Consider the following 15,385-nt stretch of genomic DNA (forward strand, 5'->3'; position numbering starts at 1 on the left):
AGTGCGGACAAGCATCCGGCACTGTGCAATCAGTGCAAACAGCATTTTGCAGTGCACTACACAGTACGAGAAGCTATGCGTAGCTTGCGTAGTGCAAAGAGCACTTTGCGTAGCTACGCGTAGTGCTACTACGCCGACTACGCCCAGGGTTAGTTGATATAACCTGTGCTGATTTCTGTTCCACCTCCTGTTGCCTTGAGTTATCATGTTCAAGAGCTGTCACTGTGTCATGTTATCAAGGACCCTGCAGCTTCCCCAATAACAAAGTTTTGCAAAAGCCATGACAAAACAAGCATTGGCAAAGCCAAAAGGCTGGCAACCAAACCTACACCTACTAGCTTGTTTTTCCTATGCGTGCAGGTATGTGTAGTTATTTTTCCATATTCCCGCATAGCACAATTCTGGTCTTCTGTTTTCATTATTTTGTTGTTTCATACAATACAGAATATTACCAATATATGTTCCCAATATGTGCTCCACTTTAGTTTATGTCTCTCAAGTTGCTCCATGTTATGTGTGAGTGGGGCACCTCTTTTCTTTCCTTCCCTTACCTGAAATCCAGCTCTTAGAATTGGAGAATGAAACTCAGAAGTGTTGGAACGCAAACAAAAATACTGTGCTGGGAGAGCTGAGCATAGCTTATAAATGGTTGTTTTATTGATTTATAAATGCAAGTTATTATTAAGTGGAAGTCCTTCACACGTATGTGTGAGCGTGAATCAGTAAGGGACTACATCTCCCAGAATGCCCATGCGCCCGACCTATCAGGGAGCACAGCTGCAGGGAGGCTGATGTCAGATGCTGCTCGGCTGTCCCTGGGAAGACAGCGCGCCCTTCTCGTGTATTTTCCCCTCCTCTCACACATCCTCTGCCAGCCAACCGGGCCCTGGGAGCCGCCCCCACTCCTCCCACCCCTCGCCAGTGCACAACAACAGCACGGAGCAGCTCCCAGCAGCATCCAGCGTCGGTTCCCAGGGCGCAGCCCCACCCGCCTGCCTGCCAGCCAGCCAGCCTGCCTCGGCGCCCCGACCCTCACACCCCGGGCGGCAGGAGGCGCACGGTCAGCAGGGGGGTGGAAGGCGCAGCCGGGACTGCAGCAGCAGGGACTGCGGAGGGTCTGTGCGCAGGAGCTGCAGCGGGGGCATCGGTGTCACCAGCAGCAGGAGGGACTGCTGCAGGGGCTGGCGCAGGGGGCAGCGGGGCGACCAGGGGCAGATAGACGAGCTGGGCCGGTACCGGGGGCTCCACGGCCGGTACCGGGGCTGGAGCGCCAACGCCGTTCCTATCACTGCAATGAATGGGCGTCCGTGCTAACTGAGCACCCCTGAGCATCATTCACCAGCCCTGCCCGCGGATCCGAGCCTCTGCCACCCCGCCCTGCCAGCTCCACTGATTCACTCCTTCTATTGGTGGGGGTTCATTGGAAACAGCACCAGCGGCGGGCCCTAGGTGCCACCGTGCCGGTGCGTGCAGCGGATGGGCGCGCCGGCATGGGCGCATGTCCGTGCGTAATGCGCTCCTGTCTGGTGCCCGGCCTCGGACATCCCTGTGCCCAGATGCGGCGGGGCACCTGCAGGGAGTAACTGGGCATCCCTCCTCCCCCCTGCCAGGCCGTCCAAGGATAGCAGCCGTTCCCCCAGAAGGCAGTGCCACCCCTGCATGGGCTTGGACCAGGCGTGCCAGCCAGGAGCGCCCGCGGAGGCGGCGGGCAGCGCCAAGATGAGCGCCAAGCCCAGGAGCAGCGAGGCGCTGAAGGTGGTGGTGCGATGCCGCCCCATGAGCCGCAAGGAGGAGGCGGCCGGCCACGAGCGCATCGTGGACATGGACGTCAAGCTGGGGCAGGTCACCCTGCGCAACGCCCGGGCCGCCCCGGGGGAGCTGGCCAAGACCTTCACCTTCGACGCCGTGTACGACCCCAGCTCCAAGCAGGCCGACGTCTACATCGAGACGGTGCGGCCGCTCATCGACTCGGTGCTGCAGGGCTTCAACGGCACCATCTTCGCCTACGGGCAGACGGGCACCGGCAAGACCTACACCATGCAGGGGGCCTGGGCGGACGCGGAGAAGAGGGGCGTGACCCCCAACGCCTTCGAGCACATCTTCACCCACATCTCCAGGTCCCAGAACCAGCAGTACCTGGTCCGGGCCTCCTACCTGGAGATCTACCAGGAGGAGATCCGGGACCTCCTGGCCAAGGACCAGGGCAAGAAGCTGGAACTGAAGGAGAACCCGGAGACCGGGGTCTACATCAAGGACCTCTCCTCCTTCGTCACCAAGAACGTCAAGGAGATCGAGCACGTCATGAACTTGGGCAACCAGGCGCGGTCCGTGGCCAGCACCAACATGAACGAGCACAGCTCGCGCTCGCACACCATCTTCGTCATCACGGTGGAGTGCAGCGAGACCGACGTCGATGGAGAGGACCATATCCGGGTGGGCAAGCTCAACTTGGTGGACTTGGCGGGCAGCGAACGCCAAAGCAAAATGGGGCATCCTGGAGAAAGGCCCAAGGAGGCGTCGAAGATTAACTTGTCGTTGTCGGCTTTGGGGAACGTGATATCCGCACTGGTGGACGGCAAGAGCACTCACACCCCCTACAGGGACTCCAAGCTGACCCGCTTGCTCCAGGATTCTCTGGGCGGGAACGCCAAGACCATCATGGTCGCTACCCTAGGGCCTGCATCCCACAGTTACGATGAGACCTTATCGACTCTCAGGTTCGCCAACCGGGCTAAGAACATCAAGAACAAGCCAAGGATCAACGAGGACCCCAAAGACACTTTGTTGAGGGAGTTCCAAGAAGAAATCGCCCGGCTGAAGGCGCAGCTGGAGACGCGCGGCATGCTGAGCAAGAAGAGGAGGCGGAACAGCCGAAGGAGGAAGACCGTGGATGGGGACTCGTTAACGGATATAGAGGCCGAGGAGGAGAACGACGACAACATCATCGAGAAGAACATGGAGAACTACTTGAAGGAGCAGACGGAGAAGCTGGAGCAGGAGAAGGCGGCCATCCAGGACGACCACAGTTTGTTGGCCGAGGAAAAGCTCAAGCTGCTGGAGGAGAAGGAGAAGATGATGGAGGACCTGAAGAAGGAACAGGAGGCCACAGAGCTGCTGGCCGTCAAATTCAAGGTAGGCCGCCTGAGAAGGGCTGGACCCCGTATCCCACAAAGGTTTATTAAGTCCTACAGAGATGATATTTGCATTTGTTTTAGATCCTTACATTAGACTGCCTCTGTCAGAGCATTCTTGCTATTCATACAGGAAACCACCATCTTGTTTAAGGCGGGACTTCCTGTCTGATGCATCTCAGCAGGAATGCTCTGGCAGAAGGTGGAAGGAAATGTAGATATTAACACCATGGGAGGTCACATGTTAACTGAAGAATGTTGGGGGTAATGGGGCAGGTGAGCCATTGTTTTGATTCTTTTCCTCGTGCTAAGTTTGGGCCTGAGATCATTAAATAACCAAAGTGCTCAGCAGAGGGTGAGTTTATGGTTCAACAAGCTCGAATGGCCACAAATTTGGGCCTTTGTCACTTCAACTTTTCCATTAGGGCCTGATAACCATCTTGGCGGATGGGATACGCCGTTACAAACGTGATCAGGGCCGGACTGGGAACCAAAACCGGCCCTGGCAAAGAGCTCGTCCCGCCCCCGGAGGTTGTGGGCACCACCGAGCTCTTTGCCGGGCCGGTTTTTGGCCGATAAACGGCCTTGTAACAAAAAACGTCCCCCAAGGGCCCAAAACCGGCCACCACCTGTGCGGCGCACCGGGGGATTGTCCGGTGCCTGCTACGGCCAGTCCAGCCCTGAACGTGATGCATATTCCGTCCGCCAAATTACAATTCCATTATATCCTATGGCACTTGTAATACAACAGACATGTTTGCGACTGAGAATCCCATCCTGCAACCCTAAGCGTGCAGTTTCCAGTGCAGTGGATGGTGAACGCTTGAACGAGAAGCATCCTGGTCACGAACGCGTCCGGGCCTATTCAGAAAGACATTTTGAGTATGTGACGTGACACTCTTGTCGTACTCTATGTACCATACATGCCTTCATGAAGCAGCCCAAAACACCTGAAAAGGGAATTAAATAGAAATATTCAGAGAAAATGCATGTACAATCAGCGCACTACAGGGAGTTTGACATTTAGGTCCACTCACAAGAATGAATGTAAGAGTCACTAGATGAATACCCCTGTAGTACTACTTCCTGTACTCATGAATGCTTTTGTGAATCGGTCAAATGTAGCGGTTTGAAAACCTGCTGGTATTTCCCTGCTTTTTACGTGGTCCTAGGACAGATTTATTCAGAAGTCGATTTCTTGTTTGGAGAAGCCAGAAGAGGTTGTCTCTCCACTCTGCTCTTCAGAGTAGGAAATAGATGAATTGTTAGCAGGGTAAAACTGGTTTCATTTTGTAAAGTGAGTATTTTGGGTGTATACGTCAATTTCTTTGCATGTACTAAGTCCACGAGTGTTGTATTATTATATGCTCTACCCAGGTTAGAGGGCAGAAGTATTGGAGAGCGCCCTGATGGTCTGGTGTAGCTAATCCTACTTATATATAGTTGTACATATCTGCAGCCAGGGCACTGCCTGTTACCTCAAGTTTTTAGAAAGCAATGTTCTCATTGCCTAATTTAGGGAGTGATTACTTATTAGAACAAAAGCCCATTTGACAAGTTGCCCTTGTGTCCTACCCTTTTCTGCCAGGTGTAGTTCTGTTTTACTCACTCAGCAGATCACTAGGATCTGGCTTTAAAGCTCATGAGACTTAAATCTCGGCTCCTCACTCAACCAAATAGTGTGATTTTGATCAAATCAGTTATTTTCTTCTTGTGCCTCGGTACGTTTACATAATAACATTTATTTTGAGGCTCTTGAGATGAGCCATCCCAAATTATAAGATTAATAAAGTAGACATCTAAAGTACAGCCAGCACATCTTTGGTGATGTGGTTACGCTGATGCCGTCTTCTCGTCTGTTATTAATTCCTCGCAGTGCATGCTGGGATACATGTCCATGTTTACGGTTGAACACACCGCAGGCCTGCCTCATTTTCTGGCGGGGAGGGGTTGGGGTGGCGGGGGGGAGGTCAGACGAGGATGCCTCTTGCTGCCAGTGCACCTGTGCTCCTGGGTGGAAATTCCAGTTCACCAGTCACAAGTGGTTTCAGCGGGGTTCAGTTGCTGGCATATAGGTTTTTGTCCATCGCTCAAATGATCAAAAGCAAATAATTGAGTTGATTTTAGTCACCGACGGAACTAGTTATTGGACCCGAGGTATCTTGTTTGTTGCTTTAATAGGTGTTTCCTGTACCATTTCTACTTAAATGCGGGAGTCACCCTCCAGTGTCCAAAAACAAGTGCACCTCGAAGGCATGCAATGGAAACGGTTTGCAGTGGTTCAATAAGCGCTACATTGGCGCTGGAGCGTAGCTGAAATCGCCAGAGGGCTGCCATACTGTTCTCTTTCGTGGCATTGTGCCCCGCCCTCAAAATGTTGGCGTTTGTCTTGGATGTACCTTCAAAATATGTGTTTTAAAAAAACCATGACCTAGCAGCGAACTCACGTATTTTATATTTTATATGTGTGCTGTTGCTATGCAGAAAATCGTAGGCACAGCATAACTGCCGGATGGTAATCCTCGCGCACCCATTCGATTGATCATGCCTTAATAGTTTTTGTATTCAAATCATTCGCCACACCTAATTTTTGCTCAACCACGTTTTGGAATATTGGCGTTTTAAGAGGGATATATATATATATATATATATATATATATATATATATATATATATATATATATATATATATTGTTGTTGTTGCTTTAATGGAGATTGTGACCTCCTTTTCTCTCGAACTCCGCGAGAAGCTTAATACCTGGCTTTGAAATGAACCAACCTACCACAGGCACGGCTCGGCACACGCACCTGCTCAGCGCCAAGATGCCCTGGCGGGTAATAGTGCGCTTTACACATACCTTTCAGATGGGTTTATGGAAGCTAACAGTCCCTCGAGCTGCCACCCCAGTCTAGGCGCACCAGACTGCCCTTTACCAGCCGCGCCTGGTCCCTCGGGGTGGCCCTGTGTTCCACTCCGTGTTTTCCAGCTGTCTCAGTGCTCTGCCTCGGTTGGTGGTGGTGGGGAGGACGCTGCCGGGTGAGAGCGGGTGTTCCAGCTCGCAGGCCCTTGGAAGCTGTGCCTGGCTCCACGGGTGTTTCTATCCCTTTTCAACAACAGGTGCAGCCACGCTGGCATTAGCACCCAGCCCACGGCACGGCTGCTGTTCATGCTGGACTCAGAGGCTTGCCGGCCTGCTGCTGGGGGATTTTCTACCACCTGTATTTCTGACCTGCCAGTAGGGCTGAGGCCAAGTCAGCCCCACCCTTATCTTTCTTAGCACCACTGGTATTTCAGTGTCACAGACCGTGGATAAATCTTCCAGTACATTTCTGAATACAAACTGGACCCACCACCCTCTCAAGAGTCGGTGGGGCTGGGGCCGAGCTGGCCACAGGGTAGTCTGTGACGTCTCCGAGGCATGGGCCTGCTGATTTGCTTATAAGCGGGGCCATTGGAATTGAGCGATTCTGCGGCCGCTGCTTTTGCCGCATTGATTTGCCGCATTTGCCACATAATCTATCGTTTGCTGCCTAATCTGCAGTATTAAACAAAAAAAGTTTTTTTAGCTCACGCGGATTGTTAGACGGACCGGGAGGGTCGGCCGAGGATAAGGGGAGCGGTCTCCAGGGAGAGCCGGCTCCAGCGAACGTACAGACAAGTAACTTCCCCCCCACAGACGGACACCACACAAGGGTAAGGTTCAACGAGATTTTATAGGCGATTCTTAAAGTACGATAAAATGGTACAAGGAGGTCTGGACTCAGGGGTCCCCTCGATTCTGGTCTCTGGTTTGGGGAAAGGGTAGCGGGACAGTCTTGGTTACCAAAAGATGGAAATAGCTCTCAATCCTCGAGCTCGGCGTTCTAGATGATCGGGCCGCGGCGGAGCCAGCAGGTCCCGAGATGGACGAAGGAAGCGACGGTCCGCGGCGGAGCCAGCAGGTCCCGATGAAGATGAAGGTTGCAAACGGTCCGCGGCCACGCCAGCAGGTCCCGACGACGATGAAGGATTACGAAGGTTGCGAAGGTTGCGGCAGCGCCAGCAGGCAGGACGATGGTGCACAAGGCAGAGCTACGGCAGCGCCAGTAGTCCGTCAGGGATGAGTTCTTCTTTGCGTCTCTCGACTCCAAGATACAACTGCCTTCCTGCTCTGGAGCTGCCCCAGTTATAGGGCTGCTGTTCTTTGATGTCCGGACCCTCGCACTTGGAGGTCGGGAGGTCCGGGATGGGGGAGTCCAGACACCCAGCAGGGGGGTGGGGCCAGCGCCCGGGGAGGCGACGGGCGAGCAGCACTTGGCGGGGGAGAGCCATCGACACCTCTTTCTCCCATTGACCTGCCAAGTAGCCCGCTCACCTCCTGGGTGGATGGTGGTGCCGGGATGTCTGAGGCCTGACCAGGCCCAGGGTTGAGGTCGATCGGGGGCCAGGCGGCCTCGTGGTGGAGTGTCCAAGATGGCGCCCAGGATGGGCGCGCGGGCCAGCAGTGGATCGGGTCCACGAGGTCGACATGTTCGAAGGCAGGGGTCCCTGAGGGGACGGAGGACGTGCAATGGGGGTGTGTGGTACCTGTGTGACCGGGCTCGGGCCGGGGGAGAGCGGCCCTTCATGTGGCCTGTCCAACATGCGTCCCCCCCAGCTGAAGGCGGGGAGAGTTACCCATCCTCTTGGGGACTCTCCTCGTCGAGGCGGAAGAACCGGGACAGGCCATCTGCGTTGGCGTGATCCGGCCCAGGCCGGTGTTCAACTGTGAAGTCCATCCCTTGTAGGGAGATGGACCAACGTAGTAACTTCGGGTTTTCCCCCCGCATCTGCATCAGCCACTGCAGGGGTCGGTGGTCGGTCTGCACCCGAAAGTGTGTGCCAAAGAGGTAGGGCCGGAGCTTCTTGAGGGCCCATACCACAGCGAAGGCCTCCCTCTCTATGGTGCTCCAGCGTTGTTCCCGTGGTAGGAGTCGCCTGCTGATGAAGGCCACTGGCTGATCAAGGCCTTCGGTGTTCACTTGAGACAGGACTGCCCCAATGCCATGGTCGGAGGCATCCGTCTGGACGACGAATTCCCGGCTGTAGTCGGGGGCCTGGAGCACAGGGGCGGAACACATGGCGGCCTTCAATTGTTCGAATGCTGTTTGACACTCTGGGGTCCAGTTGACTTTCTTGGGTTGATTTTTTGACGTGAGTTCTGTGAGGGGCCCCACGATGGTACCATAGTCTTTCACGAACCTTCGGTAATAGCCCGTGAGGCCCAGGAAGGCTCGTACCTCGGTCTGGGTGATGGGTGGCTGCCAGGACTGGATGGCGGTAATTTTGAGCTGCAGTGGGGCCACCCGGCCGCTTCCCACCTGGTGCCCGAGGTAGGTTACAGACCCTTGACCAATTTGACATTTGCTGGCCTTGATCGTGAGGCCAGCTCGCTGAAGGGCTTGTTGCACTGCTCGGAGGTGGTGGAGGTGCTCGGACCAATGGTGGCTGTATACAGCGATGTCGTCTAGGTAGGCGGCACTGAACCCTTCGAGCCCCGCCAGGACCTGATTGACGAGCCGCTGAAATGTTGCTGGGGCATTTTTCATGCCGAAGGGCATGACCTTGAAATGGTAATGCCCATCGGGGGTGGAAAAGGCAGAACGTTCTTGGGCCCGGGGTGTGAGGCCGATTTGCCAGTAGCCCGCCGTCAGGTCGAAAATGCTGAGGTAGCGGGCAGCTCCCATGCGGTCGACTAGTTCATCTGCCCGGGGAATGGGATGTGCGTCTGTTCTGGTGACCGAATTCAAGCCCCGGTAGTCGACGCAGAACCGGAGTTCCGGTGTGGTGCCAGGGGCGGCCGCTTTGGGGACCAGTACTACTGGGCTGGCCCAGGGGCTGTCTGAGGGCTCAATGACCCCGAGCGTGAGCATTTTTGCTACCTCTTCCTGGATGCAGGCCCGTACCCGATCTGGCACGTGGTAGGCCCGGTGGCGGATAGGGGGGCTGTCCCCCGTGTCCACATCGTGCACACACCAGGAAGTGACACCTGGGGTGAGGGAGAACAGGTTGGCGAACTGTGACAGGAGGACTCGACACTCCTGGTGTTGCTCTCGGGTGAGGGCCTCCGAGAGCCGGACCCCATCCATGGAGCCGTCTTTCTCCTGAGTCCGTAGGAGGTCAGGGAGGGGCTCGGAGTCTTCTTCAACCCCATTGTCTGTGGCCATCAGGAGGCTGAGTTCGGAACGCACAAAGTGGGGTTTCAGTCTGTTAGCGTGGAGGACCCGGAGGGGATTCCGGGAAGATTCCATGTCGATGAGATAGGTGGCAGGACCCTTGCGCTCGACTACTTTGAAGGGCCCCGTCCACTTGTCTTGCAGGGCGCAGGGTTCGGTGGGGGACATCACCCATACCTGTTGCCCAGGTTCAAATTCGATGGAGGAGGCATTCCGGTCATACCACTTTTTCATGTCCTTTTGACTGGCCTCTAGGTTGGCTTTTGCCAGCTCTCTGAACCGCCGGGTCTGGTTGCGGAGGGTTAGGAGGTACCGGAAGACATCTGGTGGGTTCTTTAGAGGGGGCATCTCCCAGCCTTCTTTGACTAGGCTGAGCGGCCCCCGCACTGGGTGTCCATATAGCAGTTCAAACGGGCTGAAGCCCAGGGACTTCTGGGGAACCTCTCGATATGCGAAGAGGAGGCACGGCAGCAGTACATCCCACTGGCGACGGAGGGGCTCTTCCAACCCCCCGATCATTCCTTTGAGCGTGCGGTTGAACCGCTCAACGAGTCCGTTTCCTTGAGGGTGATAGGGGGTCGTGAATCGGTAGGTAACCCCGCACTGTTGCCAGAGGGACTTCATATATTTAGAGATAAAGTTCGTGCCTCTGTCGCTGACGACTTCTCGGGGGAAGCCCACACGGGAGAAGATCCCCATTAGAGCCCGGCCGACTACCGGGGCTGTCACAGTTCGCAGGGGAACAGCCTCGGGGTAGCGGGTGGCGTGGTCCACTAGCACCAAGATGAATCGATGACCTTGTTTTGTGCGTGGGTCCAGGGGCCCCACGATGTCTATCCCGACCCTCTCGAACGGGGTGGTGACCACGGGAAAAGGTTGCAGGGGGGCTTTCAGTTTGCGGCCGCTCTTTCCACTGGCTTGGCACGTGGGGCAAGATCGGCAATGCTGGTGTACATCGTTCCTCATTTTGGGCCAGAAGAAGTGGGTCACCAGACGACTGTAGGTTTTATCTTGACCCAGGTGTCCCGCCAGGGGAACATCGTGGGCCAGGTTTAGCAGAAAGTCTCTAAAACGGAGGGGCACCACCAGTACTCGGCTGGCCCCCAGCTCCGCGATTCTTTGCTCACTGTACAGCAGGTCATTGTCCCAGTAGACCCAGTGAGTGCCGGAGGTATCCCCTGCGCTTTGGGCGCGCGCTTGCTGGCGGAGTCCCTCGAGGGAGGGACAGGTCTTCTGTTCTTGGCGAAATTGTTCTTGTGTGGGCCCCCCCTCTTGAGGCCACTGGTCGAGGTCAGCGAGGTCTGGAGGTTGAGCTTGTTCTGGGGGGACGTCACGGTCGGTGGTTTCGGCTGAGGCAACCGGAGGCGGTGGCGCCGGCCACTCGGGTTCCTCTGGGCGGGGATTGGCACGGGCGGCCATGGACCGGGTGGTGACGCACGCCCAGTCCGGGACGCCTAACATCCCCAGGTGTTCTCTTCGTTCTACGGCTGCCCACGGGGAGCTTTCAAGGTCATTCCCCAGGAGGCAGTCTACGGGGGCATCGTCTCGGACCGTGACTTTCAACATGCCGGAGACCCCCCCCCATTCGAAAGGGACGCAGGCCATCCGACACAGACTTTCCGAGTTATCGGCTGAACGTACAGGGCAGAGAATGTTTGGTAGATACTGTTCCGGGGTCACCAGGTGACAGCGGACGGCTGTTACACTGGCCCCAGTGTCACGAAGGGCTTCGGCCCGGCGTCCATTGATGCTCACCCATTGGCTGTACTTCTGGGTGTTAGCGGGTAGGGGGACCCGCGGGACCATGTCCTTCCCCCCTAAGCAGGCTAGAGCCATGGCGGCTGGCTCCCATTCCTGATGCTCTTGCTCATATTCTTCTTGCTCCTCGGAGATCTGTTCTTCCCCCAGGGCAGCAGCAGCCACCTGGCGGGGTCTTGGGCTCTGGTACTGTGGGCAATTTGGGTCGTTTGCATAGTGGCCGACTCGTTGGCATCGATGGCACGTAACATTGGCTCGGTATCCCGGTCGCGCCGGGGCGCTGCCCCGGTTGGCCGGGGGGGTGGTGCTGGTAGCGGGGGCGACCGGAGCGTTGTCTCTTCCGCGTCCTTGGCCTCCTCCTCCTCCTCGGGGACGGTGCTGACCATTATTGTTCCGGTTCTGTTCGTAGGACCCATTCCGGCCCACTCTGGTGATTTCCCATCGGTCAGCTTCGGCTGCGAGCTGCCGGGGATCGGTTAACTTGCTGTCGAGGAGGTGCTGGCGGAGTTCAATAAAGCAATTGTTTGATAGGTGCTCCCATACCATGAGATTGAACAGTTGTTCGTAGGTTGTAACCTTGCTTCCTTTGATCCAGCCCTCGAAGGCTCGGCTAAAGTAGGTTACATAGTCCACCCAAGTTGTACCCGGGATGCGGGTGCAGTCTCGGAACCTCTGACGGTACATTTCGGGTGTGAGGCCATAGCGGGTGAGGAGGGCAGCTTTCATATGGTCATAGGAGGTCATCTGGTGGTCCGGGAGCTGTAGCAGGGTGTCGCGGCCCTCATTGAGGAATCTCCCCCATAGGCCGGCTCCCCAGTCGTTTCTATCGATCCGGTGTGCAGTCATAGCGATTTCGTAGGCCTTAAACCATTGCTGGATGTCGTCCTCTCGGAAGTATTCTCGAACGACATCCTTGGGGATGTGTACCTTTTTCTCCGTTGTCCCTGGGGTGTGGGGTTGCTCGGACACCCCTACTTCTTTATTCTGCTTGCATAAATCAATCTCAGCTAGTCGTCGCTCGTGTTCATATGCCAGTTTCTTTTCCTCGAGCTCCCTTTGTCTCTGTTTCTCCTCTCTTTCTTCTCGGAGACGCAGGTGCTCTAAGTTTATTTTCTGTTCGGCCAACTTAAGTTCAATGTCCATTTTGAGCCGAGCCATTTCTAGCTCGTGTAGTCGGGTTTTTTCTCGTTCCTGGATCTCGTCTTGCGAGAGACCCGTTCTTCGCTCTTCAGGAGCCATGGTGGTTTTTGCTGCGATGCTTCGATCGGGGTTTCCTGCAACCCCGGTCTCTGCCCAAGACTCTAGGGCATGCTTGAAATCGTCTTTGGTACTTAGTCCGGTGGTAGCGATACCTAGTTCGATGCAGAATTGTTTTAGTTCACGATGGTTGTACTCGTCCAATTTCTCCATCTGGAATTTCTCGGTGGATCCGCTTTCTTTAGTTGTCATCGTGATTTCGTCGTGGGGTGAGCTACTGTCTGTACGATTATGCGGTGATTCGGATCGCGCCGCTGGCCACCAATGTTAGACGGACCGGGAGGGTCGGCCGAGGATAAGGGGAGCGGTCTCCAGGGAGAGCCGGCTCCAGCGAACGTACAGACAAGTAACTTCCCCCCCACAGACGGACACCACACAAGGGTAAGGTTCAACGAGATTTTATAGGCGATTCTTAAAGTACGATAAAATGGTACAAGGAGGTCTGGACTCAGGGGTCCCCTCGATTCTGGTCTCTGGTTTGGGGAAAGGGTAGCGGGACAGTCTTGGTTACCAAAAGATGGAAATAGCTCTCAATCCTCGAGCTCGGCGTTCTAGATGATCGGGCCGCGGCGGAGCCAGCAGGTCCCGAGATGGACGAAGGAAGCGACGGTCCGCGGCGGAGCCAGCAGGTCCCGATGAAGATGAAGGTTGCAAACGGTCCGCGGCCACGCCAGCAGGTCCCGACGACGATGAAGGATTACGAAGGTTGCGAAGGTTGCGGCAGCGCCAGCAGGCAGGACGATGGTGCACAAGGCAGAGCTACGGCAGCGCCAGTAGTCCGTCAGGGATGAGTTCTTCTTTGCGTCTCTCGACTCCAAGATACAACTGCCTTCCTGCTCTGGAGCTGCCCCAGTTATAGGGCTGCTGTTCTTTGATGTCCGGACCCTCGCACTTGGAGGTCGGGAGGTCCGGGATGGGGGAGTCCAGACACCCAGCAGGGGGGTGGGGCCAGCGCCCGGGGAGGCGACGGGCGAGCGGCACTTGGCGGGGGAGAGCCATCGACACCTCTTTCTCCCATTGACCTGCCAAGTAGCCCGCTCACCTCCTGGGTGGATGGTGGTGCCGGGATGTCTGAGGCCTGACCAGGCCCAGGGTTGAGGTCGATCGGGGGCCAGGCGGCCTCGTGGTGGAGTGTCCAAGATGGCGCCCAGGATGGGCGCGCGGGCCAGCAGTGGATCGGGTCCACGAGGTCGACATGTTCGAAGGCAGGGGTCCCTGAGGGGACGGAGGACGTGCAATGGGGGTGTGTGGTACCTGTGTGACCGGGCTCGGGCCGGGGGAGAGCGGCCCTTCATGTGGCCTGTCCAACACGGATCAAACATTCCTAAAACGTTGTGACGTGTACCTGCAGAGTAGGGGGCCCTTCGCAAAGGTTAACTGGTCATCTTTCAGTGACTCAGTTCTGTTTTTTTGTTGTTTAACTGGTACTAATGAAATTAAATCCTTGCCCACCGTATTAACACGGTTAAAAATTGCGAAACAATGTAGTAGTATTATCAAGAAATGTGCCACATTATGCCACACAATTTTCCATTTCTTGCCACATAATTTAATGAACCTTGCTTCATTATTCGTTGCTTCCCCGCTGCTTCTTTCCAGTGGCCCTGCTTCAAGGCAACGCCACCCTTTGAGCAAAGTAGCCTAGGGCAATCGGGTATTGATTTAACCCCATGACCCCGGCCCAAGGCTGCAATACAAATGTTAAATAAAAAATAACTATTGTACATAATTTTAATAGAACGGTGCGGGTTTCCTGTCAGGCAGGTGAAAGGGAATATAAACTTCTTTTAGTTTTAATGTGCATTACAGGGAAGGACTCCTACTGGTGCAACTAAATAAAATAATGCCTTTATTTACTGCAAGTGAAGACATAGTTTGAACACACAATGACTGACAACCTGAAGCAGGATAAAGAGTGGCAAAAAGCATTGGCACAATAAAATATTGGCCCGCCAGCCCAGGCACTGACGTGCTCTTTAGAGGCAGATGTGTTGAGGCTAAGCGCTGTGACTCGGAGTGCGAGACAGCCAATGGCTGCACTTGGATGTCCCAATGCTACATTCTATATGTTGTGGTACATGAAAGCAAAATGTGAATGACAGTTAAACGGACCAATGGATAAGGAGGGCTGACCCAAAGCCTCTTTATGCATACAGACACATAGGTATTTTTGTTTATGATTTTTTTCTACCACGAGGGTGACAAAACAGCTAATGCTGTCTCTAGGCCAGACCTCAATAAAGAAGCTGGTGGCGGCCCACTACAGGCCAAAAGGGAGGGACTTTTGAACCCATCTATGTGGGAGTCTTGGGTCCCCTTGATGTCCTTGTAGTCACCGTGGAGTTTGAGGACTCCTGTAGCGTCCCCTGTAAATCATTTTAAGGTTTCACCCACGCGCTAACTAGGGACACTAAAACATTGTCTAGCGCGTCTTCCAGAGCGACCACTTCTAGCTCTAAGGTGGACGTTGTCTTTACAAATGCTCCATTCATTGTAAGTTTGGAAAGTGCCATTAAGTAAGCCTTAGAGAGAGGATTTTAACCTGCAGGTCAGACGGTTGAGTTCTGGCAGGGCTGGCTCGGCCTCTCATCCTTCCGTGCGCAGTGTGTGGCCTCAGGGCCGATCCCCACACTGGCATAAGTCCAATACCATATTTTGTAGGGATTTAGACAGGTGCTCAGAGGGGCTGTGTGTGTGCTGGGGGCCTCCAGTGATGCACACACTTCCGGTCCCTTTATTCCTGCTTCAGCAGGGTTCAGCGGGCCCCAGCCCTGCTGCAGCAATGCAGTTCACTCCCCTGAGCCACACCTGTTCTCTTAACGCACAAATGTGCTGTCCAAGGCCGCGCCCTTCAAGCCCAGGAGCCGGAGGGGGGCTTTAATCCGTTGTGATAAGTCCCCCCAGTATCAGGACCCAGCGTGCCCCCCTTTAGCCTTGCTTCCTTCTGTGGTCTCCGTGTTACTCACTGCTGCTCAGTGAGAATGGGATTCTGGGAAGAGGTTGTTGGTGGTGTAGTCTCAACCCTGATGACATCATCAGCCACT

General features: G+C 55.2%; 1 protein-coding gene across 2 annotated transcripts in view; it reads left to right on the forward strand.

Annotated features, from left to right (window-relative positions):
* Window positions 1–822: 822 nt before the first annotated feature.
* Window positions 823–15,385, forward strand: part of KIF3C (kinesin family member 3C) — a 320,587-nt gene continuing 306,024 nt past the window's right edge. The window contains exon 1 of one of the 2 annotated variants that reach the window (XM_086928103.1): window positions 823–3,132. In XM_086928103.1, coding sequence (XP_086784229.1) covers window positions 1,660–3,132 — 1,473 coding nt within the window. In that variant the 5' untranslated portion in view covers window positions 823–1,659. The remainder of the gene's footprint in view (window positions 3,133–15,385) is intronic. The other variant, XM_086928102.1, reaches the window with a different exon arrangement.

This window comes from Lissotriton vulgaris, chromosome 6 (assembly GCF_964263255.1).
Source record: "Lissotriton vulgaris chromosome 6, aLisVul1.2, whole genome shotgun sequence".
Classification (NCBI taxonomy): domain Eukaryota; kingdom Metazoa; phylum Chordata; class Amphibia; order Caudata; family Salamandridae; genus Lissotriton; species Lissotriton vulgaris.